Source organism: Electrophorus electricus, chromosome 12, assembly GCF_013358815.1.
Source record: "Electrophorus electricus isolate fEleEle1 chromosome 12, fEleEle1.pri, whole genome shotgun sequence".
Lineage (NCBI taxonomy): Eukaryota > Metazoa > Chordata > Actinopteri > Gymnotiformes > Gymnotidae > Electrophorus > Electrophorus electricus.
In genome coordinates, this window is record NC_049546.1 from 21,938,805 (window position 1) to 21,965,795 (window position 26,991).

Genomic DNA, 26,991 nt, shown 5'->3' on the forward strand with positions numbered 1-26,991 from the left:
GCTCCTCTATTGCAGCCAGAATGTTTTTTTGTTTACTGGCATGGAAATTAACCTATACCATACCAACACACAAAACATTCCTTTGAGAAAGGAAGAAAGAAAAAAATGACCTCACTGACTTTTCTCATTTTTTTCTATCTGTTAAATTGGAAGATTTAAGAAAGACATTGCATCTGATTAAATTATTTCTTTAGAAGATAATGTTATACTACTACCCGGAACGTCTGTAATAGCAAAAACTGCGCCTCGTTTCTACGGGTCCTAATCATAGTAACACCACTACAAAGATGGCCGTACAAAGGGACACGCAAGGATAAGGATATTAGCGGGTTAATTTGACATTATTTCAGGTTTATTGCCCGTATTAGTGGCACCCAAGCGGTAGCGTTGACATCTGCTACTGCGTTTTTCTCCACGTGTAGAGGTAAATGCAGCATGGCCTTGGTGAGCGAGCTTTGCCGTAACGTTCGCCTCCTCGCGCTAGGGCACATCCGCAGATCCGGACTCCTGGGGGTAACGCGGACCCGGCGCGACCCTGGTGAGTTGAGTCTGCACAACCGTGTCGTCGGTTTGAGGACGTGTGTCTGTGTCTGTGTCTGTGTCTGTGTCTGTGTCTGTGTCTGTGTGTCTGTCTGTGTGTCTGTCTGTGTCTGTCTGTGTGTCTGTCTGTCTGTCTGTCTGTGTGTCTGTCTGTGTGTCTGTGTGTCTGTCTGTGTGTGTCTGTGTGTCTGTCTGTGTGTGTCTGTGTGTCTGTGTGTTTGTGTGTGTGTCTGTGTGTGTCTGTCTGTGTGTGTGTGTGTGTGTGTGTGTGTGTGTGTGTGTGTGTGTGTGTGTCTGTGTGTGTGTCTGTGTCTGTCTGTCTGTCTGTCTGTGTCTCTGTCTGCTAAGGATTGTCTGCTTTCAGGACATTGATCTGAGCAAGCACTTGCTGTGGACCCCACGGTCTCCTGCCACAGTACTTCAACCCTGGGGCAGAACCGAGAGGTTTTATGAGCATAACTATATAAATATTAGACGCACTTTAAAATTGGCCTAAATGCATTACCCGATTAATTGTGTCTGTTGTATGACCAAGGCTAATGATTTATTCAGATTATGGTGTTCAGTACTAATTAATGCCTCACATTCAGAATGTCCTGATAAAGTATTTACAGTGCTGATTTATACATTTAAAAATGTTTTTGATAAATGTTTACATTTATGGCAGTTATCTGATGCTTTTATCCAAATTGACTTACAATTATGACTGAGTACAACTTGAGTAATTGAGGGTTAAGGGTCTTGCTCAGGTCCCTAATAGTGGTAAACTAGTAGTGGTGGGACTTGAACCAGCAACCTTCAATTACAAGTCCAGTACCTTAACCACTGAGACACCACTGCCCTGTGTTATAGACTTAAATTAAATTAAATATATGCAGGGAGGAAGTTTCTTACATTTTGTGGTTGCATCAAGCTTTCCTTTTAATATGTTCAGTTGTGGGGTGATGGAATAGATGGTCACAGCACTACTAGGATATGTAGTTACTGTGATGTGGATATCTCCTAACGAGCCTGCCTTTTCTCGGAAGGCAATGCTATTTTAGAAGATAAAACCTGGTGCCCTGCAGTCTTCCATTGACTTGATCTGGTTGAGTTTACTACATAAATGGCCATCCAGGTTTTACTGACTTGCCTTGACAGTTTTCCAAGATGTCTCCTGTTTCTGAGGAATTCAGAGTCAACAAACAAAAGTGAAATGTTTTCAACTGGGGCAGTTAGAAAATGTTGTTTGGTCTAGTGTCACATGTGGTCTACATCCAATCAGATGTTGGTTTTGAGTAATGGCAGTAGAAGATGTATGACTCTGGCTAACTCTTCACCATTCATTAGCTGTGGATTACACAAAGTGGTGGTGGAATGTAAGTTACTCATCACAAGTGCCTTCTGTGGGATTCCCTGTGAGGGGCTGTATCATTAACAGGAAAAAGTGCACACATAAACAAATAAAGATGTCCCTTTGTGAGAGCTGCCATGTGTCCTCCCAGAGGAACAGGAACACGAACACCAGGTCACCGTCACTGCTCTGATCCTGACACTGAACACATGCATTAGCTGAGGCTTTGCATAGTTCATCAAAGCTCTGAACTTATCAAGTAAACAAAATCACTCAGGGTCAGTAGGCATAATCTTTTAAGAGGTCTTAACTGCATGGATGGGGATTTATATACGGTGTACCTCTCATCTGAATGCATTTAAAGTCTGTGCTCGGTGGCTTAGCTCCTAGTTAGAGACGCTGCCGTGTGATTTAGTCAAACACAATTGTTTTGTTAATTCTTCTCTGTATCACTTCTTTTGCAGCTCGGACTCTGAGTCAAACTGCACCTGAGCTGGAGCCTGACGTTAACCATAATGAAAACATTAATCCGATATTTGTCAACCGAAACCCCAGAAACCTGGAACAGATGGCACTGGCCCTGAAGGACAGAGGCTGGGGCACACTCTGGCCTACAAGGCACTACTACCACAGGTGTGCTTGCATCTGTGTAGGAGTGTGTGCATCTCCTACATTTGTGTCTAAGGAGTTTTTCACCTTTTACAAAACTGTTCACATAAGGCCCTGCTTTGCTTTCCCCACGCTGGCCATCACACCTTCCGAAGGGAAAGTCAGTTATTGTCTTAACCATTCAAATCATTCATGTATGAATTTCAAATATTTCCTGTATTTCTGATGTACACAAATATGCATTGTAGTGTATGAACCTGTCAACATGACTATGGCTCTAATTTACATCAGTTTTTAAATGTTTTTAATCTAAAAATCTGATCCAAGTCTGTGCTCACTCAATTGTGATTCACAAATTTTACTGTATTTTCATGTACAAATTAAACTTGGCAAATTTGTGATGAATCTGTTAATGTTGTTTCCCCTAGACTGGTGTTCAGACGCTCCCAGCGTCACGTCTCTGCCGAGGTGTACTCGCGGGACTCTCATGTGCCTGTGCTCACGTGCTCCACAAAAGAGTGGGCGTTGAAGAAGCAGCTTGGCTCCACCCACTGCGTGGCGGCATGCCGTGCTGTGGGCGAGGTTCTGGCCCAGAGGTGCCATGAGACCGGCATCACCCGCGTTTTCTACCGTGAGATCCCCTGGATCTTCCGCTCCGACGGGGTGAGTCTCCCGCAGGGAAGATGAAACACCATGGGTACTTTTAGAGTAAATCACGAGACCATAGTTTACACTGAACCATGACGACGTTTATGCTGAACCACGAGAACGTACTTTACACTGAATTTGCGTTGTTTCGTATGTTCATGTTTCAGATCCAGGCCTTTTGGACAGCCATGAAAGATGGGGGTGTAGTCTTGAGTGAACCACGACGAAAATACATTTAAACATTTTATATGATGCTTAACTATTAAACTATACAAAAATCTGTACAAAAATCCCCCTGACATTTTTTTTGCTTCACATTTATTGTAGTTGTAGATGGAGGATTTTCAGAGACAAGTAGCCAGAGCAGGTATATAAAATGCAAATTTTACATCTAAACTTTAATCTCTTACACACAGGTTTAAGTGCATTATAGCTAAACATTTTATTTGGCCAGAGTGTATTCACACATGCCCCCCACGCCAATCTTTCTGGAAACTCCTAAATTCAAAGTCATCAGTAAGTCCCAGTGACAATGCAATTTATAGTATAAATTCAATACTAGACTTTAACCTTCAGAAAAACCATCTCCCATCACATAACACATCAAATCATTTACCCATTTCAGAAATTCTTATATTTATTACTTTGTACAGCAAAAAAAAAACAGGTGCATCACATGAAATTGAAGAGAAATTTCCAAGAATAAAGACAAATAACAGATCACATGACCCCTTAAAGAAGGTGCACAGTCTCAAAGGTTCATCGGGAATGGGTGGAGTCTCAAAGGGTCATCGGGAATAGGTGAAGTTTACTAGTTAATAAGTGGCACTTTCTCCCTCTGCGGAAATGCAGCTACTTAAAATCCAACAGGCATTTTCCCCATGTATATATCAAGCAGTGGAGACATTAAATGCTGATCAGGTTTACTTTGGTTTAACTATCTGCTGTAAGCACCAGTTACACTGGCAAGTGTGTTTAGTCCTACTGCAGTGTGTATAATGAACCATACTCTTCACCAGCATACTGTTCAGAACACAACGGAAATACTGTACTGCCACCCACCCACACACAATAAATACCCAAGTGACATTCTTCATAAAATCAGGCTCCCTGTACGTAAAAGCATGCACATGATCCAAAACAGCTGGGAGACTGCAATTTCCACACCACACTGATCACACATTCACAATGTCATCCATATTGAAAACATACATTAAAACCTCGTGTGCCATTTTGGTCCAGTCTCTTAAACTGAAGGCACTGAGCGCGTCGAACTGTGGCATAGTGACTTATTCTGTAGCAACAGCACCACAGAAGAGATTCATCATGAGTGTCTGAATCATGGCACATTCGGAGTGAAACATTAACCATTACAATGATCATTTATTCTGGACCTTCGTGCAGACATCTTCTCAGGATTAGTCTCCCATGCATGATAGTAGTTAAAAGTCTCCAATATGTAGAAGCTTAAAAGTTCAAGCTGGCATAAATTTCTATATAAAAAGTACTGCAGAAAGTTTCTGAAATGCAGAACCATTAGGGCACAGTACTATGAATGTTTCAGCAAAGAACTGTCACCACCTCACACACTCATACATCACTCGTACATCATGCTCATCTCAGAAAAAAAACTGCAGTTTTCACACCAAAAGAGTCAGCGTAAAGCTTCACAGTCAAAAGAAAGACAATAAATTATAAAAAACAAAAAACAGCTACAGAGTAAGAACATAGTAGACCCATTGCATAGAATTAAGGGACTTAACCTCACTACATGATTTTTAAAAGGTTTGCAGAAAAAGCAATAATATTAACAAATAACTAATAATAATAATAATAATAATAATAATAATGTTGTTCAGTACTAATACAGGGCCAGGGCAAGACTCAGCTCATTGTGTACTCAGTCACTCATTATGACTAAACTTCTAACACTGTCCTGCAGTCAGTGCGGCGATGGCAAGGTGGTGGCTCAGGCTTACCACACATGAAGGACTGAAGAGATTTGTAGAAAGGCACCGAGTGACATCTGGAGTACTAAATACAGGTCTCATCATTGCTCACATTTGACAGGAAAAACATGTCAAACGTGTGCTGCAGTTTGCATGTCTATTTACATTTTTTGGGTATTTTGTGTGTGTGTGTGTCTTTGTGTGTGTGTGTGTGTGTGTGTGTGTGTGTGTGTGGGGGGGGGTGTTAGCTTGTGGCACCTGTCCGTTCTGCCCTGTGCTGCAGCTATAATGTAGTCATGTGCAGTGTGTGTGTAGAGGAGGTCAAAGAAAGCATGGACGTGTGTGTGTGTGACTAATTTACCATAATCGTTCTCCAGTGAATAATTAGATTTACCTTGATACAAGATGAAATAAGACTGTTGTATGTCATTATCAGTACTCTTTCCTTCTTGCCCTTTTTCGGTACATTTCTTCTTCCTACCTCTCTTTTCCTGTGTTAGCCACTGGCCCCGCCTTCCTTCTGCCCTGCCTCCTCTCGAGAAGTCAAGAGCTCCGCCTCACCCTGGTTTCTGTTCTGTGACTGGCTACTTGGGTCAGGAGACCGGTCCACATTAGCTTTCTGGTGAGTCAGGGCTCTCCGTTTGTAACTCCGTCTCCGGTGTGCTGGTGATCGCCTCTGGGTGGCAGCGTTCTGTATCAATGAGAATTCGTTTTCTGAGGTGAGTTACCATACTAGCTCGGAAACGCCCAACGTAAGAATTTAGTCTCGAAAGGTTTATGTTTGTGCCTCCCTTGCCCTTCCCAGATACCTCGAGATCACTCAGTCTGTCATCATCATCCAACTGGATGGACTGCATAAGAGAAAACAGATCCATCCTGCCACTCCTGCTGGGACTTGGAGACACCTGAGAGAGTGAACGAGAGAATGACAACACAAGAATATTTACCACCTAAAATTGAGACAAACAAAATCACTCTGTGTTACAGAAAACCAGAAAGACAAAGTGGCAGCAGATCACACAGTGAGGTAGGACAGTTCAGACCTTGTCACTGTCTGGAACATTTATTACAGGCCCTGCTGTGAGAGCCTCTCCCACTGCAGTGTCTGGAACACTGATAGGCAACATCTCCTCAAACACCTGAAGCAGTGGAACAGAGGGAGGCAACAAAATAAGACTGAGATGGAACACAATCTAAAATCTTTCAAATATTCATTAATAAAACCCTACTAGCAATGGAAACCTACTACTACTAGAGCTACTGGTTTGTTATGACTGGCCATGGCATATTAATGACATATTAAAGGCAATTGCACTAGAGTCTTTAACAAATCAGAGTCACGACGAGTTCTGTTTGTTGATCTTTACATCTCTGGCTTCTTCCTCATCACCCTCGTCCTCCTCTGGACTCTCTTCCTCATCTTGCTCTTCATCCTCTTCATCACTCCCTGCCTCCTGGTCGGACTTTTTATCCAGTGTCTGCTGGCTTTCTGATTTGGACTTCCGCCTCCAGAGGGCACTGTGGCGCTGCTTACTGCAGAGAATATACGACAACCCTGAGTAGCACTGGCTGGAGTCTGAGCCGTTGTAATCTATGACCTGCTGCAGCCATTTCCCTCCCACTGAGAAACACGCTGACACTGTGATAACATCAACAGATTTTGATCTGACTGAAGACAGAAAATTAATGACAAATTCAGCAGTTATAGGCATGAGTCTTCTTTTGTAAATGGCCTATAAGTATTATTATTATTTAATTTAAATTTTTTAAATTATTTTTAAATTAATGAATTATTTTTTGTCCTGTGTGTGTGTGTGTGTGTGTGTGTGTGTGTGTGTATCTAGCCTGTCATGGAGAGCACTACTGTAAGTCTGACCTGGCACTCAGGATTCCGCTGTATATCTGCAGCTGTCTGAAGAAGCTGTCGTTGGGCTGCACGATGGGCCGGCGTTCCCTGACGTAGTTGAGGGCATGGTCTAACCCCCATCCCTGCTGCTTCATCAGGAACGCCATCACCGTGGACGCGGATCGAGACACTCCCATCTTACAGTGCACCAGCACAGCCTGCCCGTGCTTCCTGGATCATCCACAGAAAACAGCATTCACAAGCTGGTGAGCAGGGCTAGTTTAGACGTGCTGCGTTCTACATGTGATCCATGTCACACAGGAAAGCTCGTCCATGCTCATGGTTTTTGCGCCTTGCCTTGCGTCGTTGATGAACATGTACGTGTTGTTCCAGTGTGCAAGCAGATCTGTCGCTTCTACATCATAAACTCTCACATTCATGTAGGTGAAGGATTCTGGGTAAAAATTATCAATCTCCATGGTGACGTTTAGGATATAGCCCACGCTGCAAAATAACACACACACTCATTTAGGCCAGCGTATTACAGCAAGTCCAGTGATTTGATTGCACTTTATCTCCAGTAAACATAAAGGACCATCAGAATATTTAGCAGTAAAGATTAGCCTACTTGTTTTTCTGAAGCTCCTCAAAGTTTGCAGCATTCCACTCTGAGCCCTGTCAAATGGAAAAACACAACAGAACATCAATGAGCAGCGGAGCAGAGCGGGAACGTGATCAGCGTAGCAGGGTGGGAATGTATTTGTGCTTAGCTGCTCTCACCAGGTAAAGGTAGTCCAAGATTTTGGATGGTTTGTCCATCTGTGCCATGGTGACCATCATCTCGTTGTCAATGTACTCCTTGTAGTTCTTCATGTCCATGCCAATCCTGGCCTCAAGAGCAGATCGAACCTACACGCACACATATACACGCGCACACGAACATGTACACACGTGCATTTTCACTAATAGTGCATACTAATAAAAAGGCAATATAGGACTTTGTAGCCTGTAGTACGTTGCACCAGATGCTGTTTTCCCTTAAGTCCTAAATGCCATAAATGTAAATGTAAGTCCTGCTGTCTGCATGTCTTCCTTCTAGGTCTCTGCGTCTCGCCCTGCCTGTTTGGAGGTGATGCTCTCCAGGTCCTCTGTTCTCATGATGTCTCTGAGCTGAGCTTTGATTTCGCTCTCCACAGCCTCACGCTCGGTGGAGCTGCCCTTGCTGTCCTTGCGCACTGACTCCAGGCCTGTCATGGCTCTCCACTCGTTCAGGCAGTGTTGGTCCGACTCCATGTGGTGTTGGTAGTGTTGGGCCCAGTCCAGACTGCAGCCTGGGATCACGGCGCCGTGCACTGCCCGCTCACAGCAGCCATGCAGGGCTTGCAACACCGACCTTTGCCACGCACGCGTGCATATGAACACACATACACAGAGCTGTGATTATTCAGAGTAGAGCAACAGATGCATATTGATTAATCCTAGAACAGTGACACACACACACAGGGAGTACTGACGGTACTGGAGACAATATTACACACACATTCACATTGTAGAGGATGTGAGGTTAAATGACCCCCATGGGGAACAGCTCAGATCAGAAGCATCGTGACAGCTGTGGTTTAGGACAGTATAGCGTGTGAACTCACCACATTGTCTGAATGGACACAGGCTTGAATATCCTTGTGACCTCTGCAGATGTTACACTGAAGCCACTGACACAGAGAACAATACTATTCAAAAACAGTAATAGAAATATTTATCTTACATTTTTATCAGACAGCCTTCAGAATCATGTGAGGCTAAACATTTAAAGTTTGAGTGTGGGTTGGTATGTGTGTGGGTGTGTGAACTGTGGCAGTAACTGTTGTGTATGTTTGTCAGAGTGTGTGTGTGTGTGTGTGTGTGGGTGGGTGGGGTAAATATGTGTATGTGTTTGTACGGGTGTGTGCGTGTTGTTACTCTAAATTATGGGAATAACAGTTGTGTTTGTTCGTGTTCTCTCTCCCTCGCTATTGTATACACACTTCCTGTGCAAGTCAGCTTTTGTCCCAGTGTCAGGTGGAGCACATGGAAGGTGTGGCTATGGACTGTTTGGCAGTACAGTGGGAGTACTAGGTCTGCTATATATATATATATATATATATATATACACACACACACACACACACACACACACACACACACACACACACACACACGTGTGGGGAATGAGGGGGGCTGTGATAGTGTGAACTGAATAACTGTTGTGCGTGTGTGTTGAATATCTGCTCTTCAGGCACTAGTTCTAACCAGTGAAAATATATGACGACATCACAGTCAACGAACACGAGACAATAAACGAGCTCAGAGTTAAGGTACTCGACTTGGAACTGGCAACCCTCCAAGTTCAAGCCCCACCACAGCCAAGTTACCACTTGAGAAAGACTCAATTGTTCAAGTTGTATTCAGTCATAATTGTAAGTCACTTTGGATAAAAGCATCAGCTAAATAGTGTAAATGCTTCTATTGCTAACCTGGACATTAAATAAATAAGTCTTGTATGAGGGAAAGCTGTATTGGTGGGACTGTTTCATAAAAACTGCACTATGCTTCTGTATTTCTGGGTAGGACACACTACACATGGGAAACTATGCTTCCTGTTCTTAACTCACAGTCTGCCAGTTGCATGTCGATCACACTCACCCATCACCATCCAGATACACTTGTGTGTCACTCCATATAGGCATGACCAGGCCGATTGTGCAGTGGTCACTGAGAGAGAGAGAGAGAGAGAGAGAGAGAGAGAAGGATGATAATACCAGTTGTGGACAGTTTCTTGAGTATTCTTTTGACAAAAGAGATGAACATTTTCTAAATTACTGAGGATCACACTAAAAAACACATTGTTCAGGAAGTAACAGACTAGAAGATGAACCAAACGCCCCAGTGCCTGCTACTCCACAGAGGTGTGACTCTCCTACTACACACTAGCCCTTCGGGGCTTGCATAAGGAAATGACGGCGAGGAATGAAAGCTGTTTGTGTCATTTCTGAAGAAACCTGCGGACCTGCTCATGTGAGGGAAGTCCATGCCCAGGAGGAGACTCTCCTGCTTGTGACTCGCCGTGGTGATGATGAGCAGATACCTCAGCCTGACTGAGCTCACAGACTCCAGCTGCACAGCCTGAGAGGGAAGCACTCATGAGAGTCAGCACTTCACCCTCACACATCCTGTGGTGGGAACCGTGTCAGAAAATGTTGCGATATCAGCGCTAGCCAATGTAGACAGGAGTCTCACCAGTTTGATTGTGTCCTCTGGCCTCAGCAAGGAAACCATGGCATGTAAATGTCTATGCTGGGTGCCAGATTCCCCGCCCACAGCTCTAGCATTTGGATAGAGAGGGGGTGTGGTTTCTTCATGTATCCCTAACCTTGCACCTTCTTCTAGCAGAAGAACCGCCCCTTTGACAACAGCAAAACTTTCTCTATTTAAAAAAAAGAGAAAGAGTGAGTGAGAGAATTGCAGATGGCGTTCAGGTCAACACACAACAAGACAATATGACAATATGAACTACTCCTTCAGTCTAGCAAATGGAGGAAAGGTGACTAATTAAGAAATACTTTTCTGGGATAGACAGATGACAAAAGACATTTCCAAAACATGTGCTTGAAGCTTGAGTGATGAATAATGGTATGCTCCACACTGAATGGTGTGTGTGTGTGTGTGTGTGTTCACAAGCGCAGTGCTGGCAGCATTTTTAAGCTGAGCAGTGTCTCATAAGCATCTGAATCAGTCTACCAATCACAAGACACTCAGCCAACAGCAGCATGCCACTATGGACAGGTGAGGGAGGGTGACACCAACTGTGCAGGCCAACAGACTACTGTGCTACAATGAGTCACCAGCAGGGGCAGCGTGTTTGCATTTAGTGCAGGCTGTGTACTCATTCCTGACTACATGAAAAACATGTTTACCTCTTCTGAAGTATCCCTCTTCTTGGAATGCATTCATCCTTAAAGAAAAATGAAAAGTCGGTCACTAAGAAGTGATCAGAAAGCTGGAGGTGCAGATGGACAACAGTGTGGAACTGCGACTGAAATGGAGCAACGCAAGCCAGCCAGAGAAGGCGAGAGGGCAGAAGAGACAGAGAGACTGGGAGACTGAGAGACCCAGTGGTGACGAGGTGATGACGTGACGACGAGGAAGCTTGTTTCAAAGGAGATAGTGGAGAGCAGGAAGAAAATGAGTGACAGAAGACAGACGAGAAGAGGGAGAGACAGAAAGAGAAACTGGAGACAGTAACATTACCTGTTACGCAACTGACATGCCCAGACAGAGGAACAGAGAGAGAGGGAGGGAGGGAAATGAAAGCACGGCACTACATCCAGCAGAAAACCAAAGATGTGCCCTATTCATGTAGCAGAACCACACCAAGACCACACACACACCTCTGCATAAAGACCCCATGAAGTCATAAGGAGAGAAATGAACCCCACAGACTAGCTGACTGGAAAGAGAAGGAGGTTTGGGAAAGTTGATCCATACCAAAGAGCAGAGCCTTAAAATTCCATTAAAATGTAAAAACCAAACAAAAAAACAAACAAACAAAAAAACAGGCTAACCGACAATGAAGAGCGAGGAAAAGCCGTAGGAGAAAGAGTAAGAGTGGATGTGTAAATGGCGTAGACGTGTGGAGGAAGGGTGAACCTGTGTCATGACAGTCTCGGTAACAATGACACTGTTTTATCAACACTTCCATCACTGACAACATGTACCCTCATCAGACCACACCAGCACCATTCAGCTGGGCCAACAGAACATTGTTTATTGGCCTTTTTATTGATGTTTTTTTTTTTTACAAAAAGAAAAGGTAGGTTATAGGTGAGACTCACTGGCGCGGTGGAAACAGACGGCGATCTGTGCAGGGTGAGCAGAGCCATCAGACGTCCCCGCTCAGTCTTTCGCCCCTACACACGCAGTAGAGCAGCTCACACTCGCGATGCCCAGGGTGTGGTCAGTCTCAGGAAAGCCCTCAAACCCCTGCACGGGGGAAAGAAGAGATGAACCGGTGATGCCTCCAGAAACTGGGGCAGTGCGTTACATAACCCAGTCATGTCCCTGGCAGCGTAGACTGCGCTGTAATACACTCCGCGCAGGATTGCTACCGATCAGAACAGTTGGAGCTTTCTCCATTAGCCCCTCTACGAGATAGGTCTGGCTGTTCAACAGGCCAGTGTCAAAAGCATCCACGACTCCCTGCGCTTACCAGCGTAGGAAAAAGACACCGAGCGCCGAACACGGAAAACGTGACGGTCGTTCACATGCCGCACGTTCCTCCGTCGAGTCAACTCTACACGAGCGATCGGCAGCGCACCAGTCACGCGCCTCGATCAAAAATCCGTTTTGTTCAGTGAAACACAATCTAAGACGTCGGATGCAAGACAGCGTTGGCACAACGACCACGGAGACGCAGCAAATATCGCGCTAGAAGGACGAATGACGTGCTGTCCGAGCCTGCAACGCTCCAGCCCGCACGGGTCCGCAACCTGCACCGCGCGCCTGTCGCGCGGACGCCCGCTCCTGCAGAGCTGCGCTTCAGCACCGCGTGCACTCCTGCGGGGGTCCGGCGCGCGACGCGGACCTCGTCACGCCAGCTCCTCCGCGCGCGGTTCCGCTTACCTGGGGTCGGGGAGCGCAAACACCGCGAGCGCCCACTCTTCAAGCCCCGCGTGCTCGCTCTCGCGGAGACGTGCGGAAGAGCTGGTGGAGTCGCTGGAGTAGGAAGAAGTCTGCCGATAAAAGTAAACATGTCCTAAAAAGGAAGAGGCGGACCAGGAGACGTTTCACCATTAAAGGGCCACAGCTATTCGGCGAGACTTAGGACCGGAATAAAGACCGTACAAAAGGAATTAAGGCTGTGTAAAAGTCAGGTATTTAGGCAGTAGCTGTCTTAGCTTTCGCACACAGGCACGGCACACAGAGAGCCATGGAGCATTTAGAAGCATGAAGTCATGTTTAGCGCCCTGAGCAGTGAGGTTAACTGTGGTAACTGTGGAATGAGCTTTGTGAGGACTGTAGTCATGCACATAAGCACCGGTTCCTTATTCACGCTGGGTGGCATGACTGCGAACACTACGTAACCGTGCACCATATCCCCTCCTGTATACGCTAATGGATCAAATCAGCTTTCCTTTGTAATATGCTGGAATCCATCATCCATTGTAATAACATCCAGTAACGTCTTTCTCCACCATATCTGGAGGACCTGGAATGTTCTGGAAATAGTGTGGCCGCTGTGATGTCAGTGCAGTATAGACTCACAGAGGAAACCTTACATATCAAACATAAATACATATCAAATAAAAACAACATATAAAATAAACATAAATACATCTAAATAGACTCGTGCTGGAGCCCCCTGTCTCCCTGTGGTCCTGTGATGCTGTGACACAACGCGGACTTGTTCGCCGGGCGCGTCTGGGTCTATTAGGCGGACCCTACCGAACCCACCAGCGTGGCGTGTCCGCGGCCGCCCTTCCACACATCCGTCTGGTGCGTCCGTCCGCTTCGCCAGGAGTCGGTGAGACAGCTGCTAATTTCCGTAAAGCAGGCTTAGCCTATACCACTGCGCATGCGCACACTTCCTGTTTGCGCAGGCTACAGACGGGGCGAGTCAGCGCTGCTCGCTGGGTTGCAGGTGCTTCAGGCTTAGCTCGCCGCGTCATAGAGTGTATCAGACGTCTGGACGTTGCACACCTCGAGTTATTTTTTTTTAGCACGAAGCACACCATGAAAGTGTTTGTCACGAGGCGTATACCGCAGGAGGGGATGGCAATTCTCAAACAGGCTGGAATGTACGCACGCGCTCTTTCGCAAGCGTCCTGATGGACAATACAGTTTACACGCGCTCGTTTAAATGTTGCATAAATACGGTGGGAGGAGTTTGAAAACCTTGCAGTGAGTGAGTGAGTGAGTTAGTTAGTTAGTAAGTAAGTAAGTGAGTGAGTGAGTGCGGTAACTACGGGTCACCCCGCAGGTTGCCATTCTTTTCACTTTTATCCACCCTATTTGTCCACCTTGTTCTCGCGCGAAGTAAAGTCATACTACGTTTCCCGGTGTGTCCGAATCTTAAGAGGCGACCTTGCGAAGTCAAACCAGAGTTGCATTGTGCAGTATGCTCGAGATGTTTATTGAGCAGGTGCTAAAAGTATTATAAAGCATTAGGAGACGTGCATTTGTGCGTATTTCTCTTATATGCCATTGTCGAGCAATCGTGTCTGTCCTCTGCACGTTGTATTCAGTTACTGTAACTTTTTAGGCGCGTGGCAGCCGTCAAAATTTGACTGGCCTCTGCAACCCTTCGTGCGTGTTCTTTTTTTCCAGATGTGAGGTGTCAGTGTGGGATTCTGACGAACCGGTTCCACGGTCTGACCTCCTGAAGAGAGTGGAAGGTGTTCACGGCCTTCTCTGCATGCTGTCGGACCGCATTGACACAGAAGTGCTGGATGCTGCTGGTATTGTTTTTTTGTTTTGGGTTCTAATTCTGGCCTAGTTTGTTGCTGTGGGGAACAGATTCTGACCGCTGTGCCGTGTGACCTAACAGTGAACATGTAGGCATGGTGTTCTGACCTCTAACGTATCTTTAATGGAAGGGAAGAGGAACAGGAAGTTACACAGGACTACCAAGCACTGACATGCTAAACTCCACTTCCTCGTTCATAGTCCAAGAATTGCAGCATTTCTGGAACGCCACACGGGCTGTGACATCGGACTGTTGCCACCAAACTGCAGGGAAGCTGCTGGCCAGAAACGCTTGTTTGCTTGGAGCCAGCGTGGGAAGTTATGAGTTAATGTGCGTAAGACCTGCAGTCCACGTGAACAACCAGCCAGACTGTCCAAGGTGGACTAATGTACTTTTGCCTGGCTAGAAGGGAGAAACTACCTTCTTTACATCACATTTATCTAATGAAGGGCTCTTGTTCCGGCTCCTCTCATGCAGCCTGCGTGTTTTGTTCTGTACCGACTCAACACACCTGAGCTTGATGTGATCTATAGCTTCTCTGTACTTGCTTCCCTATTCCAGATACATTGAAAGCTGGAGTAGATCAAAAATCCATAATGAATGAGGACTGGACTGAGAACCTCTGACTTAACATGCCTATCTTCTCTCCTTTTCTCACTATCTGTGTCTTCTGGCATGAGTGAAGTTTCTGTAGTGTAACTGGATGTTTCTCTGCAGGTGGTCCTGCAGGTGGTCCTGTCAGTCAGCTCTAATGAGTCTTAATCTAATGCATGTGACCCTTGCAGAAATAGTGGTCTGGTTGCCATGGTCATGATCTGAAAAACAAAGCAAAACAAAAGATTGCTAGGCTTCAAATGCTGAAATATTGCGAGTGCTAGTCACAACTCAGAAAATGAGAGTTTTCTTGACCAATCAGAAGCCTGACATCAAAATCCTGAACTACTGCTAGTGTCCCGCCTCCGTTCTGTTCTGTTACAGTTATGACATGTATATGACATGTTAGCAGCATGTGTGTTGTGTTGTCCAGGGCCTAATCTGAAGGTGATCAGTACTCTGTCTGTGGGATTCGATCACCTTGCCATTGACGAGTTACGGAAACGGTAGGGAAACTTCTGTTGGTGTGATGGGACTATTGTGAAACGTTCATGCTGCAAGAATGTCAGCACTGGACACAGCAGGAAAAAATTGAACAGAACAGCACCTGTGTCTCCTAATGATGGTCAGTGGTTAACTAAAGTGTCTGCCCCCCTCCCCCAGAGGTATAAGACTGGGCTACACTCCTGATGTTCTGACGGATGCTACAGCTGAGCTGACGGTAGCTCTGCTGTTGGCTACTGCTCGACGCCTGCCTGAGGGTATACAGGAGGTCAAAAGGTCAGTTCTATACTCATTCACCTGTCCGTTAGGAGTGTGTGTGTGTGTGTTCTCTCCCTCGCTATTGTATAGCCGCTCTGCATTTGAACACTCCCCAAACACCTCCTGAGTCTGTAAGTCGTGTTTTGTTCCAGTGGCGGCTGGAGCTCTTGGAAGCCCCTCTGGCTGTGCGGCTATGGACTGTCTGGCAGCACTGTGGGGGTGCTTGGTCTGGGACGCATAGGTGCTGCACCCCGACACACACAGTGTCACTTATTTTTAGTTATGTAAAAGGTGTTTGACTGATGGACAGGTAACACTTTGCACTTTAGTACCAAGTGGTGTTTACATTCTAAAAACTACCAAGCTTGTCCTTGGTGAGACTCTTATTGTAGTATCAAATGTCTGATTGATGCATGACTATGAGTTGGTTATTTGCAGGCCTCGCTATAGCCCAGAGACTCAAACCCTTCGGGGTGAAGAGGTTACTTTACACTGGACGGCACCCCAAACCTCACGCGCAGGAGGTGGACGGTGAATATGGTGAGGGGGAGTGAGAGAATGAATGAATGAATAAACAAATATACAAATAAACAGATGTGTGATGGTGCCAGTAAGAGGAATGTTGAACCAACACAATTAGAATGTAAAACAGGAACTGAAGCGTGAGTTGCAGATGTGAAGATTTCATTGCGAGGCACATGACTGTCTCTTTCACTCGCCTCCCTCCAGTGCCTTTAGACACTCTGCTGTGCGAGAGTGACTTTGTGGTTGTGTCTTGTGCTCTCACCCCGGACACGTGCGGACTGTGCGACAAGGCCTTTTTCAGCAAGATGAAGACCACGGCAGTCTTCATCAACACCAGCAGGTTGTGTGTGTGAAAATGTGACGCCTGTGCTATACTGCACAGTGCCCACATGTTGCTCTGGCTTCTACAGGTTTGCACGGAGGATGTTCGTTTGATGGTGGTGTGTGTGTGTGTGTGTGTGCGCGCCTCCCTGTAGAGGGGCTGTGGTAAATCAGGACGACCTGTTTGAAGCCCTGTCTATTGGCCAGATTGCTGCAGCAGGACTCGATGTGACAAGCCCAGAGCCCCTGCCTACAGACCACCCCCTGCTGACCCTGACAAACTGTGGTGAGAATCATTCTCATCTAAAATAAAAGTGGATATTCAGGAAACGTTCTATAACTGTTCTTTCACCAAACCTTCAAATGCTATTCTAGTTTTCTGTATTCATGTTTGTTAGTTAAGTCATTTCTATTGTCCTTTTCATGACAGATAGACCCTTAATGAACCTTTAAGAGGAAATTGCACCCTATAAAGATGTTTCTGTCTTACACCCTGGTGTGAATCTCTCTCTCTCTCATCCTTGTGTAGTGATTCTTCCTCATATCGGCAGCGCCACATACTCAACACGTGCCACCATGGCTAAGCTGTCAGCCAACAACCTGCTGGCTGGACTGACCAGAGATGCTATGCCCAGTGAGCTGAAGCTCTAGTGCCCCCCTAGTGGTGAGGACTGCAACAGTCATCCAGTCTCCACGTAAACCAGAGATGCTTCACATGCACTCTCACATGCACTTACTCATTTAGGAATATACACAGTGAAATGATTCGACAAAATTGTCACGTTTATAGCTAATTCATCAGATTGCAGCAGAGTGGAAGACATGGTTGTCATGATCTGTTGTCGCTGAAGGTTTGGTCCGTTGGTTAAATTCTTTAACTGTAAATCTGTCTGGTCTTCACATGCTTGGAGTTGGTGGCTCTGAGGGTGTAGGATAACTCTTGTCCTGGTTGGAGGATGTAAGCATGACAAACTTCTCTTCTTCTTTGATTTGAAAGTGGAAACCTCTCCATTACAGAAGCCAGTGAAGGACATATGAAAGAGAACTTTAATGGTGCTAAACAATTAACCCTTTGTGGAAAATATGTAGACACTCCAGTCTTGAATGCCAAACACTTAACATCTATAACTTTGTGTACATCTACTGCACTCCAGTGGATGAGATTCTACTGTCACTCCAGTCAAAAATTAAAGGAACTAAACCACCAGACTTCTCAGGCTCATTGTTATGGTAAGTCACTCTGACAGAACCGGAGTAATACAATTCCAAATATAACAAGCGTGCAAGTTTGATATAGAAGTGTCAGTCTCACTCTTCTTCTGGACAGTGTTATAATGTTCCCAATTTAAACAGTAAAATTAGAACTCACCCTTTAAAGATAAACATGTACTTTTCTACATTCTTGTTCAAATGTAAATTATCTTTAATAACCCATTAGCTGACAGTACAGCTATAATGTAGTCATGCCAATAAAACGGTCCTGCAGTGTATATTGGCCAAGTGAACAAGTGCCTAAAATGCATTTTCATAAATGGCAGTGTAGTTTATTGGCACTGCGCTTCTTTATATGGAGGCCTAATCCACGACGAGTCCTAATTTTCTTGCCCATATAAACCTGCTGTGTCAGATGTTACAGGTGAAAACTACAGTGGCTCTAGGGTTGCTGCAGCAACCTGGGTGTGTCTGCGTCAAGAAGACTCAGTAAAGGATGGCCGTCCCATGGCAGCTCAAGGTCACCCTGCCAAAGCACTGATGGGGTAGATGGTGCTTTTCCTGTGAGCGCTTTAATCTGGGCAAATGTTCTAGACCTAATTTTATACACATATACATACACACACACCTTCCTGTCTTTATTCTGTCTGACACGCCAGTTTCACCAAGTCCATATCCTCCTATATGCAAATGCACTTGGCCAATAACCAAACTGGGAGTCAGATGTGGCATATTTATAACAGTACACACATCTTCAAATACAAGAGGCCCAAATGGAGTTTAATAGAAATCCAAAAATAATAGTGTTATATGAAAGCATAAAACACTACACCATTCAAAATAAATATGGGATCTGTATGCAGTCTCGATGCAAATTGACTAATATTACTCCTAGGTTTGCAATATTTGCAAATAAAAACATCAAAGCCACATAAGATACCTTGTACCATACTACTGCAATTACCCTTGCGTAAGTACATATGACTGACTATTAAAAACATTTCTTGTGATGTACAATTTTAACACATCAGGGGTTTATTGCTCAGTCTATGAAGGGCACAGAATGGTCCAGAACATCCTTAGTGACAAAGTCCCTCGCAAACTAGAACGTCGTCCATGCAAAGCTCCATTTAACACCCGGGGATGACGAGGCCACACGACAGAGGACATTACGTGCTGCGTGGTTCCGTCACGCAGGTGGCAGGACATGCGCACCAGCCCGGGGGGCAAACAGCTTCATATGCTGTCCAGCTTCTTCAAAATGTACGGCGCTGAAATGAACGGTGCAGCACAGAGTTAGACAGATAGACACACACACACGACTAGGTGGATGTTAGCTAAAACCTAATGAGACGGTGCATTTACAGCGCCGTTAAGAGCCCGAGACAGCCAACTACTTATCTGTCCAACCCACATCAGCACGGGACGGGACGCGTCCGCATGTACCCAAATCACGCGGCGAGCGCGAGCTGACCAAGCTCGGATACCTACTGACTCTAAGAAGCACCACATAGATCACAAAGTTGCGGACAGACGACACGACGTCCTCTCGCATTCTCTTCTTCATCTCCTCCGGGTCCATTTTTGGACCAAGTCCCTCCAACTTAAACATTTTAGCCTAAAGATGAACGACCTCGAGCGCCCAGCAGAACACCGCTAACCACGTCACGCGACACGTGAGCACGCTAACGCGCGGAGTACTGTCGGCAAGGACCCTTCCTTTAGACTTTGAAGATTATGCCTGATTCAAAATGAGAATTAAATAAAATATATTACTGTAATGTGTTAATTAATTATAATTACATTGTGCATTAAAAAAATGTCCGTGTTTATCGATACAATAAGCATAGAATTTCAACATTAAACATCATATGTAAACATTTTCATTCAAGCAAAAATGAATGTATGTCATCGCGGTTCACTGTTCTGCTTGTGAGTCTTGTGTGAAACAAACGAGAGCGTTCACCTCAGATAAGTTCAGCGTTTTACCTGATACGCGTTTGTTAGCGGGCTAGATTTACTACAGTCTGGAAAACAGACCAGCGATAAAAGCATTAATGCATCGCTGTGTGAAATAACAGCTTTAGTCTATTTAGGGTTAGCACAGACACAACGGTCGCTAGCTAGCGACATAGCTAACCTAGCCTCGCTATCCAGCTAACGTGGGCAAAGAAATTACATTGATTTGGGCAAATAAGCGCTTATACTCGTCTATACTCAATATAAGCGCTTATATGGTCTTATATACGCGTCTACACTCAATATAATTTTAACTCCCACATCGATCAAATATGGAATTCAGTGAGTTCCCCTCCACATCAAATGGACAGGCACTTCTGCAGAAATGGGAAAACGGAGTAGTTGAAACGTCGTCGGATTATTTACTCAGTAAACGGAAACGCAGTGACCCAAATAACATGGACGGAAGTGCTGGCAGCAGATGCAACAGCTCGAGTTGTGTTTCTATTAAAGAAACAAAAAAAACAAGTATGTGCCAGTCATGCAAAATGACATACTGTTCTCCAGCGAGAATTGTGCCAAACCTTTCACGTAACCCCCCCTCCCCCGTTTCTTTGTTGCCTACCAGGCAGCTTTGTCATGATTGATGGTCAGAGGGGTGTATATTACTCCGAGACCTGGAAGCCCAACGGAGGCACTCTGTATCTGCCTGTGAGTGGTGGTGTTTTGGCCAACATGGCCAAGTATGACCAAATCAGCTTTGAGCAGGGCTGCTTCTGCATAGGCGACGCTATGGGGAGATTCCAAAACAAAGCTCAAGGTACTGTGGCCAACCAGTCATTTACCATTGACTCTGTACTGGGGAGAGGGCTGCACATTCCAGATTTCCTTAATATCCCAGTTTTTGGATAACTGCATGATTTAGTACCCACAGATTAGATTATTGTGTTCTCCAAATGTTTAACAATGCAGTTTATTTATGTGCTTTTCTAGTACTGAAAGTGCTACAGAGTAACAAAGACAATCACAAAAACATCAAACATAAGTGAACTATTGTTGTAGCATTTGTGACGTATCTAACTAATAATTTTGGGTGTGTCAAAGTCTTGCTCTTCCAGAATATCCCCCGATTATTTGGCATTACACTTAGTGAATCGGGGAGGAATGTTTGTGTTCAGGCTTCTGTTACGCCTATGCTTAACCCTGTCTGGGGGAGAAGTCTGCTTTTCTGTGTGGGCACTTGACATCCTCATGTCCTCATTCTTGTTTTGCTGTGGACTGCTGCTCCTGCTGGCTCTCTAACAGGTATTGGCAGGTGTTTGGTACACAGCATTTGATATTGCCTCCAAACAGGTGTCCATCAGACTGTTGCTCATTATGCAGATAAAGCACCATCTGGCATCAGCGTTCTCTTAGAGGGACTGGATAACAGAGGGAGCAGACCTCAAAAAACGACATTATGTCCATAATTGTTCACCTTTAAATGGCTGTTTTGCATAATAATATCCACTACTCACAGTGGAAAGATTTCAAGAAACTTCCTGAGCATAATTCAATTCTGAGATGTGAGAGAATTGACTGTTTGGATGTGCTGTGGTTAGTGAGGCATGTCAGAGTTTGGCCCAGGGTTACTTCAGTAGCCTCTGTCTCTGTGCTGAAACAGGTCAAGCAGTCCACTGCTGGAGATACAGCGTAGTGGAGAAGAAGCTTTTCATCGCCCTCACTTACTTCTTCACAAACTTCCAAGTAAGTGAATTGTTAAAAAGGCAAGAGAATTACATGCGTGTGTGTGTGCTTTTTCTGCTGGAGAAGCTCCCAGACCTGTAAAATAGCAAAGTCCAGACCAGCTGCTTCTATAGCTGACGGAGTTCTCCAGCATTCTCCTCCCCTCTAGGCTGGACTACAAGCCTGTGGCCCTTTCTGTCTGGCAGCCTCCATTTAAGTGTGTCATATTGAGCTGACGTTTGCCCCTTTTCCTCTGTAGGTCTTCCAGGAGGTGCTGCACGCTCTAGAGTGCCTGTAAGGAGCCGTCACGTCCACCGGATCCCAGCAATGCAGAACTCTTCAAACAGAACCTCAGTCATAACAACGATCCTACATTATAGCACCACTCTTACAGTGTACCAGTGATAACAGTTTAATGTAATGTGTAATGGTGTATTGATACTCTGTAGTGACATAATGGAAACCAGTATGCGTGCATACAAGGCCAGTACAGAAGACCAGTTGCACTGTGACAGTGCTGGTGTGAGAGATACCTGTCCTTGCTCTTCAGGGTGAGCTGTGAGCCAGCACGCAGGTCCGCTCCACCCACCTGGTGTTCAGTGTTCTTTATTGCTAGGTTCAGACCGGTGGCACCCCAGGGGCAGGATTGTCCCTTCGCAGGCATCTGGACGTGTGGTCTGAATGATTCTGTGCATCTGCTCTGTACATGTTAGTATTGTATGGAGCATGTAGGAGTGAGGATGCGCGAATACTCAGCAGTACCTCTGAGGACGACCCTGTTTGTGTACACACAACCTCATTCACTGGAGCTTCTTTCTGTATAAAAAATCCATTTTTTTATGCTTACACCATGTTCAGCTTTGTTTTGAATCAACTCCACCTGCATTTTAAGCAGGCTTTCTGCAGGAGTGTATGTATGCACATAATTTGCTTGTTTTTAAATATTGTCTGGGCTTCAGAGCGCTTGGTTCTGCCCTGGTACACTTGGTTGTAACAAGGACATGTTTACAGTGCAAAGTATGCCAGTTTTCTTACTTTTGAATTTAATTAAAGCCTTTTTGTAGTGGTTACGTGTAGTTTTCATGTGAGATTATAGCCAGCGATGTGGAATGATTTTTCATTAAAGGTGTCCTACTGTACCCCTATTAACTCAAGTTAACACAGTCCCATGGGGACGTAATGAAACATCTGACATGCTTATGTCAAAATACCACAAGGATTAAGTCTAAACAGCCTGTTCGCCTACATGAGCTGCTGTTTGCCCTGCCCCTCGCCCGTGCTGACACGAGTGTACTACACTCATTTTACTGACGTTATTCACGTGTTGAGAAGACGAAGTTCATTTTAGAGACAATGAACTAACAAACAAACGGCGTTAACTTTATTGTTTATCCTGCAGCAAATTCCACCGCTATGTAGAAAAGTACCTCTATTACATCTGCTGTTAGTGGTGAGTAGTGCGATATCGCTGAAGTTCTGATTCTATGGGCCATACTTCCGTTACCAACGAAACCCAGCATAATTATATTTAAATACTTTAAATACTTAACGTTGACCATTTCTGCAGTTCTGCCGCAGAACTTCGGTTAGTTGGTATACAGTTCTTCGGTTAGTTGGTATTGATCCCTCATAGTAAAGATTTCATTTCCAGTCCTAGGTTGCATTGATGCAGGTTGGAAAGCCGGTGGATAGCATAGCACACGTGAACAGGTGAAGACACAGCGAGACAAGTGTGAACAGGTGAGGTGAGACTTGTCTGGATTCATCTGGAGTCAGAGTATACCAATGGGAATATTAAAGTTGTTTAAGGTGTTTGTAGTGGGAGAGATTAAAATTTCTTCTAAATGGAATCATTTTTGATTTAACACAGAGTTAATGACAGTAATGACAGAAATTACTTCAGACCCATTAGATGCAATTAGCCATGCTTTCAGCTTTGTGGATGGGGAGCCATAAATTGAGACAGTAATTTTCACACAGCCGTCAGTGCGCTGGGTTTGGAAGTGTGCAAATGCTCCTGGGTCATTATCATACTTTACATAACCAAAATGAGACTTGTTCCTATTTAAATGACCACGGATTACAGTACAGATTCGTTATTTACACACCTCTTGACAATCTGATGTGTTTTGGCAGGTGTAGGCTGACGTGTGGATGTATGTAAACCAACTGTAATTTGCCTATGTGTACACTAGGTGGCAGCACAATACAATGATCATTGCAGCACCGCAGATTAAATCTGGGCGATGCAGTGGGGAAAGAATGACCCGTAGATTCTGAACAACCTCAGAGTTATCGCTTGTTATCAGTTGTCATAAGTCATTATTTTAAATATGCAATACAGAGTTCTTTGGACACCGTGGATGAGCATTCCCTGTTGCTTGTCACTGTTCCAGTGCAGGCTGGGACTGTGTAGGGCAAACAGAGATGGCTCACTGTGGGTGATGGTGAGCGGATGCTCCCTTATCCAGCCTCTCACCCTGACCTGACTGTCTGGGACTGACATGTGTGTCTGGTGTTGATAGTGCTGGTGGAGAGAGGAACAGTCCATGCTCCCACAAGGGGGCTGGACCTCGTGTTGTATAGCCAGGTGGAGAGAACCATCACGCACCTCTCGGATGACTGTACCACTGCAGAGAGACATGGATTTGACCTTGACACTAACATTCCTATTGGACAATTCAGCATAAGAGGATTATGTGTAGCGGTCAACTAGGGGGTCATATTCCATTAAGAGCATTTTCTCTGATCTCATTTTATTAGCTTGTTTGTTACCAACTTGTGCAATTGTTTGATCTCTAGACAATGTTATCAGAACAGCATGATGAAATGACAGCGAATGTAGCATGTGTACAACATTTTCAACAAGGGAGATTAACATTAGTTCATAAATAAATCACAATGGTGTCAGATATATTTACATTTATATTTCTAATGCTTTAGTTGAGATGTGTCATGGTGTTTTTCTTCTGGATAACTAGCTAGCGTGCTTCCATCACATCATTCATTTCCATTCATTGTTCAGACAGACAGAAGTGATGACCTCTAAAGAGTAATAAGTTGGAGAAGGGTGGATGTGTTTTCCTAGTAATAAGTTGGAGAAGGGTGGATGTGTTTTCCTAGTAATAAGTTGGAGAAGGGTGGATGTGTTTTCCAGGTAATATGTTGGAGAAGGGTGGATGTGTTTTCCTAGTAATAAGTTGGAGAAGGGTGGATGTGTTTTCCTAGTAATATGTTGGAGAAGGGTGGATGTGTTTTCCTAGTAATATGTTGGAGAAGGGTGGATGTGTTTTCCTAGTAATATGTTGGAGAAGGGTGGATGTGTTTTCCTAGTAATATGTTGGAGAAGGGTGGATGTGTTTTCCTAGTAATATGTTGGAGAAGGGTGGATGTGTTTTCCTAGTAATATGTTGAAGGGTGGATGTGTTTTCCTAGTAATAAGTTGGAGAAGGGTGGATGTGTTTTCCTAGTAATATGTTGGACAAGGGTGGATGTGTTTTCCTAGTAATATGTTGGACAAGGGTGGATGTGTTTTCCTAGTAATAAGTTGGAGAAGGGTGGATGTGTTTTCCAGGTAATATGTTGGAGAAGGGTGGATGTGTTTTCCTAGTAATAAGTTGGAGAAGGGTGGATGTGTTTTCCTAGTAATATGTTGGAGAAGGGTGGATGTGTTTTCCTAGTAATATGTTGGAGAAGGGTGGATGTGTTTTCCTAGTAATATGTTGGAGAAGGGTGGATGTGTTTTCCTAGTAATATGTTGGAGAAGGGTGGATGTGTTTTCCTAGTAATATGTTGGAGAAGGGTGGATGTGTTTTCCTAGTAATATGTTGGAGAAGGGTGGATGTGTTTTCCTAGTAATATGTTGAAGGGTGGATGTGTTTTCCTAGTAATATGTTGGAGAAGGGTGGATGTGTTTTCCTAGTAAAATGTTGGAGAAGGGTGGATGTGTTTTCCTAGTAATAAGTTGGAGAAGGGTGGATGTGTTTTCCTAGTAATAAGTTGGAGAAGGGTGGATGTGTTTTCCTAGTAATATGTTGGACAAGGGTGGATGTGTTTTCCTAGTAATAAGTTGGAGAAGGGTGGATGTGTTTTCCTAGTAATAAGTTGGAGAAGGGTGGATGTGTTTTCCAGGTAATATGTTGGAGAAGGGTGGATGTGTTTTCCTAGTAATAAGTTGGAGAAGGGTGGATGTGTTTTCCAGGTAATATGTTGGAGAAGGGTGGATGTGTTTTCCAGGTAATATGTTGGAGAAGGGTGGATGTGTTTTCCAGGTAATATGTTGGAGAAGGGTGGATGTGTTTTCCAGGTAATATGTTGGAGAAGGGTGGATGTGTTTTCCAGGTAATATGTTGGAGAAGGGTGGATGTGTTTTCCTAGTAATATGTTGGAGAAGGGTGGATGTGTTTTCCTAGTAATATGTTGGAGAAGGGTGGATGTGTTTTCCTAGTAATATGTTGGAGAAGGGTGGATGTGTTTTCCTAGTAATATGTTGGAGAAGGGTGGATGTGTTTTCCTAGTAATATGTTGGAGAAGGGTGGATGTGTTTTCCTAGTAATATGTTGGAGAAGGGTGGATGTGTTTTCCTAGTAATAAGTTGGAGAAGGGTGGATGTGTTTTCCTAGTAATAAGTTGGAGAAGGGTGGATGTGTTTTCCAGGTAATATGTTGGAGAAGGGTGGATGTGTTTTCCTAGTAATAAGTTGGAGAAGGGTGGATGTGTTTTCCAGGTAATATGTTGGAGAAGGGTGGATGTGTTTTCCTAGTAATATGTTGGAGAAGGGTGGATGTGTTTTCCTAGTAATATGTTGGAGAAGGGTGGATGTGTTTTCCTAGTAATATGTTGGAGAAGGGTGGATGTGTTTTCCTAGTAATATGTTGGAGAAGGGTGGATGTGTTTTCCTAGTAATATGTTGGAGAAGGGTGGATGTGTTTTCCTAGTAATAAGTTGGAGAAGGGTGGATGTGTTTTCCTAGTAATATGTTGGAGAAGGGTGGATGTGTTTTCCTAGTAATATGTTGAAGGGTGGATGTGTTTTCCTAGTAATATGTTGGAGAAGGGTGGATGTGTTTTCCTAGTAAAATGTTGGAGAAGGGTGGATGTGTTTTCCTAGTAATAAGTTGGAGAAGGGTGGATGTGTTTTCCTAGTAATATGTTGGAGAAGGGTGGATGTGTTTTCCTAGTAATATGTTGGAGAAGGGTGGATGTGTTTTCCAGGTAATATGTTGGAGAAGGGTGGATGTGTTTTCCTAGTAATATGTTGGAGAAGGGTGGATGTGTTTTCCAGGTAATATGTTGGAGAAGGGTGGATGTGTTTTCCAGGTTATCATATATGTGTATTGGTGCATGCTAATGCTAGCCAGCTAACCCAAGCTGTTACCAAGAATGGACGTGGACATCCCCAAGAATAATCCTGTACAATATAAATGACCTAAATTAGCTTTAAAGTAACGAAACAGATGGGGAAGGGA

At 44.5% G+C, this 26,991-nt stretch overlaps 5 protein-coding genes across 7 annotated transcripts; 3 read left to right on the forward strand and 2 right to left on the reverse strand.

Annotated features, from left to right (window-relative positions):
* The first annotated feature begins 254 nt into the window (after positions 1–254).
* On the forward strand, positions 255–3,414 carry mrpl18 (mitochondrial ribosomal protein L18). Its single transcript, XM_027018587.2, has 4 exons — positions 255–538; positions 2,338–2,506; positions 2,911–3,145; positions 3,298–3,414. Exons 1-4 carry the CDS (start codon positions 436–438, stop codon positions 3,367–3,369), a joined length of 579 nt encoding a protein of 192 aa, XP_026874388.1. The 5' UTR covers positions 255–435; the 3' UTR covers positions 3,370–3,414.
* An 88-nt stretch (positions 3,415–3,502) lies between these two features.
* Positions 3,503–13,495, reverse strand: si:ch211-203d1.3 (protein phosphatase Slingshot homolog 3). Of its 3 annotated transcripts, none has more exons than XM_035531919.1 (16): positions 13,415–13,495; positions 11,797–11,944; positions 10,879–10,916; positions 10,202–10,388; positions 9,972–10,087; positions 9,608–9,676; positions 8,572–8,637; positions 8,045–8,318; positions 7,706–7,834; positions 7,554–7,600; positions 7,283–7,429; positions 6,956–7,156; positions 6,447–6,612; positions 6,123–6,218; positions 5,889–5,984; positions 3,503–5,770 (listed from the first exon to the last, which is right to left on the reverse strand). In XM_035531919.1, exons 2-16 carry the CDS (start codon positions 11,842–11,844, stop codon positions 5,576–5,578), a joined length of 1,875 nt encoding a protein of 624 aa, XP_035387812.1. In that variant the 5' UTR covers positions 11,845–11,944; positions 13,415–13,495; the 3' UTR covers positions 3,503–5,575. The 3 variants fall into 3 exon arrangements, with proteins under 3 accessions (XP_035387812.1, XP_026874367.2, XP_035387813.1); XM_027018566.2 differs by lacking the exon at positions 13,415–13,495 and adding an exon at positions 12,584–13,307; XM_035531920.1 differs by lacking the exon at positions 13,415–13,495 and adding an exon at positions 12,171–12,452.
* A 77-nt stretch (positions 13,496–13,572) lies between these two features.
* Positions 13,573–17,835, forward strand: grhpra (glyoxylate reductase/hydroxypyruvate reductase a). Its single transcript, XM_027018567.2, has 9 exons — positions 13,573–13,758; positions 14,288–14,418; positions 15,454–15,526; positions 15,684–15,800; positions 15,935–16,023; positions 16,221–16,322; positions 16,512–16,647; positions 16,784–16,914; positions 17,158–17,835. Exons 1-9 carry the CDS (start codon positions 13,694–13,696, stop codon positions 17,277–17,279), a joined length of 966 nt encoding a protein of 321 aa, XP_026874368.2. The 5' UTR covers positions 13,573–13,693; the 3' UTR covers positions 17,280–17,835.
* Positions 17,836–18,593: 758 nt separating this feature from the next.
* On the reverse strand, positions 18,594–19,530 carry tomm5 (translocase of outer mitochondrial membrane 5 homolog (yeast)). Its single transcript, XM_027018564.2, has 2 exons — positions 19,332–19,530; positions 18,594–19,111 (listed from the first exon to the last, which is right to left on the reverse strand). Exons 1-2 carry the CDS (start codon positions 19,450–19,452, stop codon positions 19,077–19,079), a joined length of 156 nt encoding a protein of 51 aa, XP_026874365.2. The 5' UTR covers positions 19,453–19,530; the 3' UTR covers positions 18,594–19,076.
* A 228-nt stretch (positions 19,531–19,758) lies between these two features.
* On the forward strand, positions 19,759–22,594 carry si:dkey-109l4.3 (uncharacterized protein LOC559137 homolog). Its single transcript, XM_035532206.1, has 4 exons — positions 19,759–20,327; positions 20,428–20,619; positions 21,463–21,545; positions 21,784–22,594. Exons 1-4 carry the CDS (start codon positions 20,132–20,134, stop codon positions 21,820–21,822), a joined length of 510 nt encoding a protein of 169 aa, XP_035388099.1. The 5' UTR covers positions 19,759–20,131; the 3' UTR covers positions 21,823–22,594.
* Positions 22,595–26,991: the final 4,397 nt, after the last annotated feature.

Bases quoted from the DNA above. Each gene is read 5' to 3' on its own strand.
- mrpl18 (XM_027018587.2), top strand. From the start codon at position 436: ATGGCCTTGGTGAGCGAGCTTTGCCGTAACGTTCGCCTCCTCGCGCTA. The intron at 539-2,337 runs GTGAGTTGAGTC...CTTCTTTTGCAG, and splicing joins GCGGACCCGGCGCGACCCTG to CTCGGACTCTGAGTCAAACT. The intron at 3,146-3,297 runs GTGAGTCTCCCG...TTCATGTTTCAG, and splicing joins GGATCTTCCGCTCCGACGGG to ATCCAGGCCTTTTGGACAGC.
- si:ch211-203d1.3 (XM_035531919.1), bottom strand. From the start codon at position 11,844: ATGGCTCTGCTCACCCTGCACAGATCGCCGTCTGTTTCCACCGCGCCA. The intron at 8,638-9,607 runs GTGAGTGTGATC...TCTCTGTGTCAG, and splicing joins GTGTATCTGGATGGTGATGG to TGGCTTCAGTGTAACATCTG. The intron at 5,985-6,122 runs GTCTGAACTGTC...TCACTCTCTCAG, and splicing joins ATGTTCCAGACAGTGACAAG to GTGTCTCCAAGTCCCAGCAG.
- si:dkey-109l4.3 (XM_035532206.1), top strand. From the start codon at position 20,132: ATGGAATTCAGTGAGTTCCCCTCCACATCAAATGGACAGGCACTTCTG. The intron at 20,328-20,427 runs GTATGTGCCAGT...GTTGCCTACCAG, and splicing joins TAAAGAAACAAAAAAAACAA to GCAGCTTTGTCATGATTGAT. The intron at 21,546-21,783 runs GTAAGTGAATTG...TTTCCTCTGTAG, and splicing joins ACTTCTTCACAAACTTCCAA to GTCTTCCAGGAGGTGCTGCA.
- tomm5 (XM_027018564.2), bottom strand. From the start codon at position 19,452: ATGTTTAAGTTGGAGGGACTTGGTCCAAAAATGGACCCGGAGGAGATG. The intron at 19,112-19,331 runs GTAGGTATCCGA...CGTTCATTTCAG, and splicing joins TGTGGTGCTTCTTAGAGTCA to CGCCGTACATTTTGAAGAAG.
- grhpra (XM_027018567.2), top strand. From the start codon at position 13,694: ATGAAAGTGTTTGTCACGAGGCGTATACCGCAGGAGGGGATGGCAATT. The intron at 15,527-15,683 runs GTAGGGAAACTT...CCCCTCCCCCAG, and splicing joins ATTGACGAGTTACGGAAACG to AGGTATAAGACTGGGCTACA. The intron at 16,648-16,783 runs GTTGTGTGTGTG...GCCTCCCTGTAG, and splicing joins GTCTTCATCAACACCAGCAG to AGGGGCTGTGGTAAATCAGG.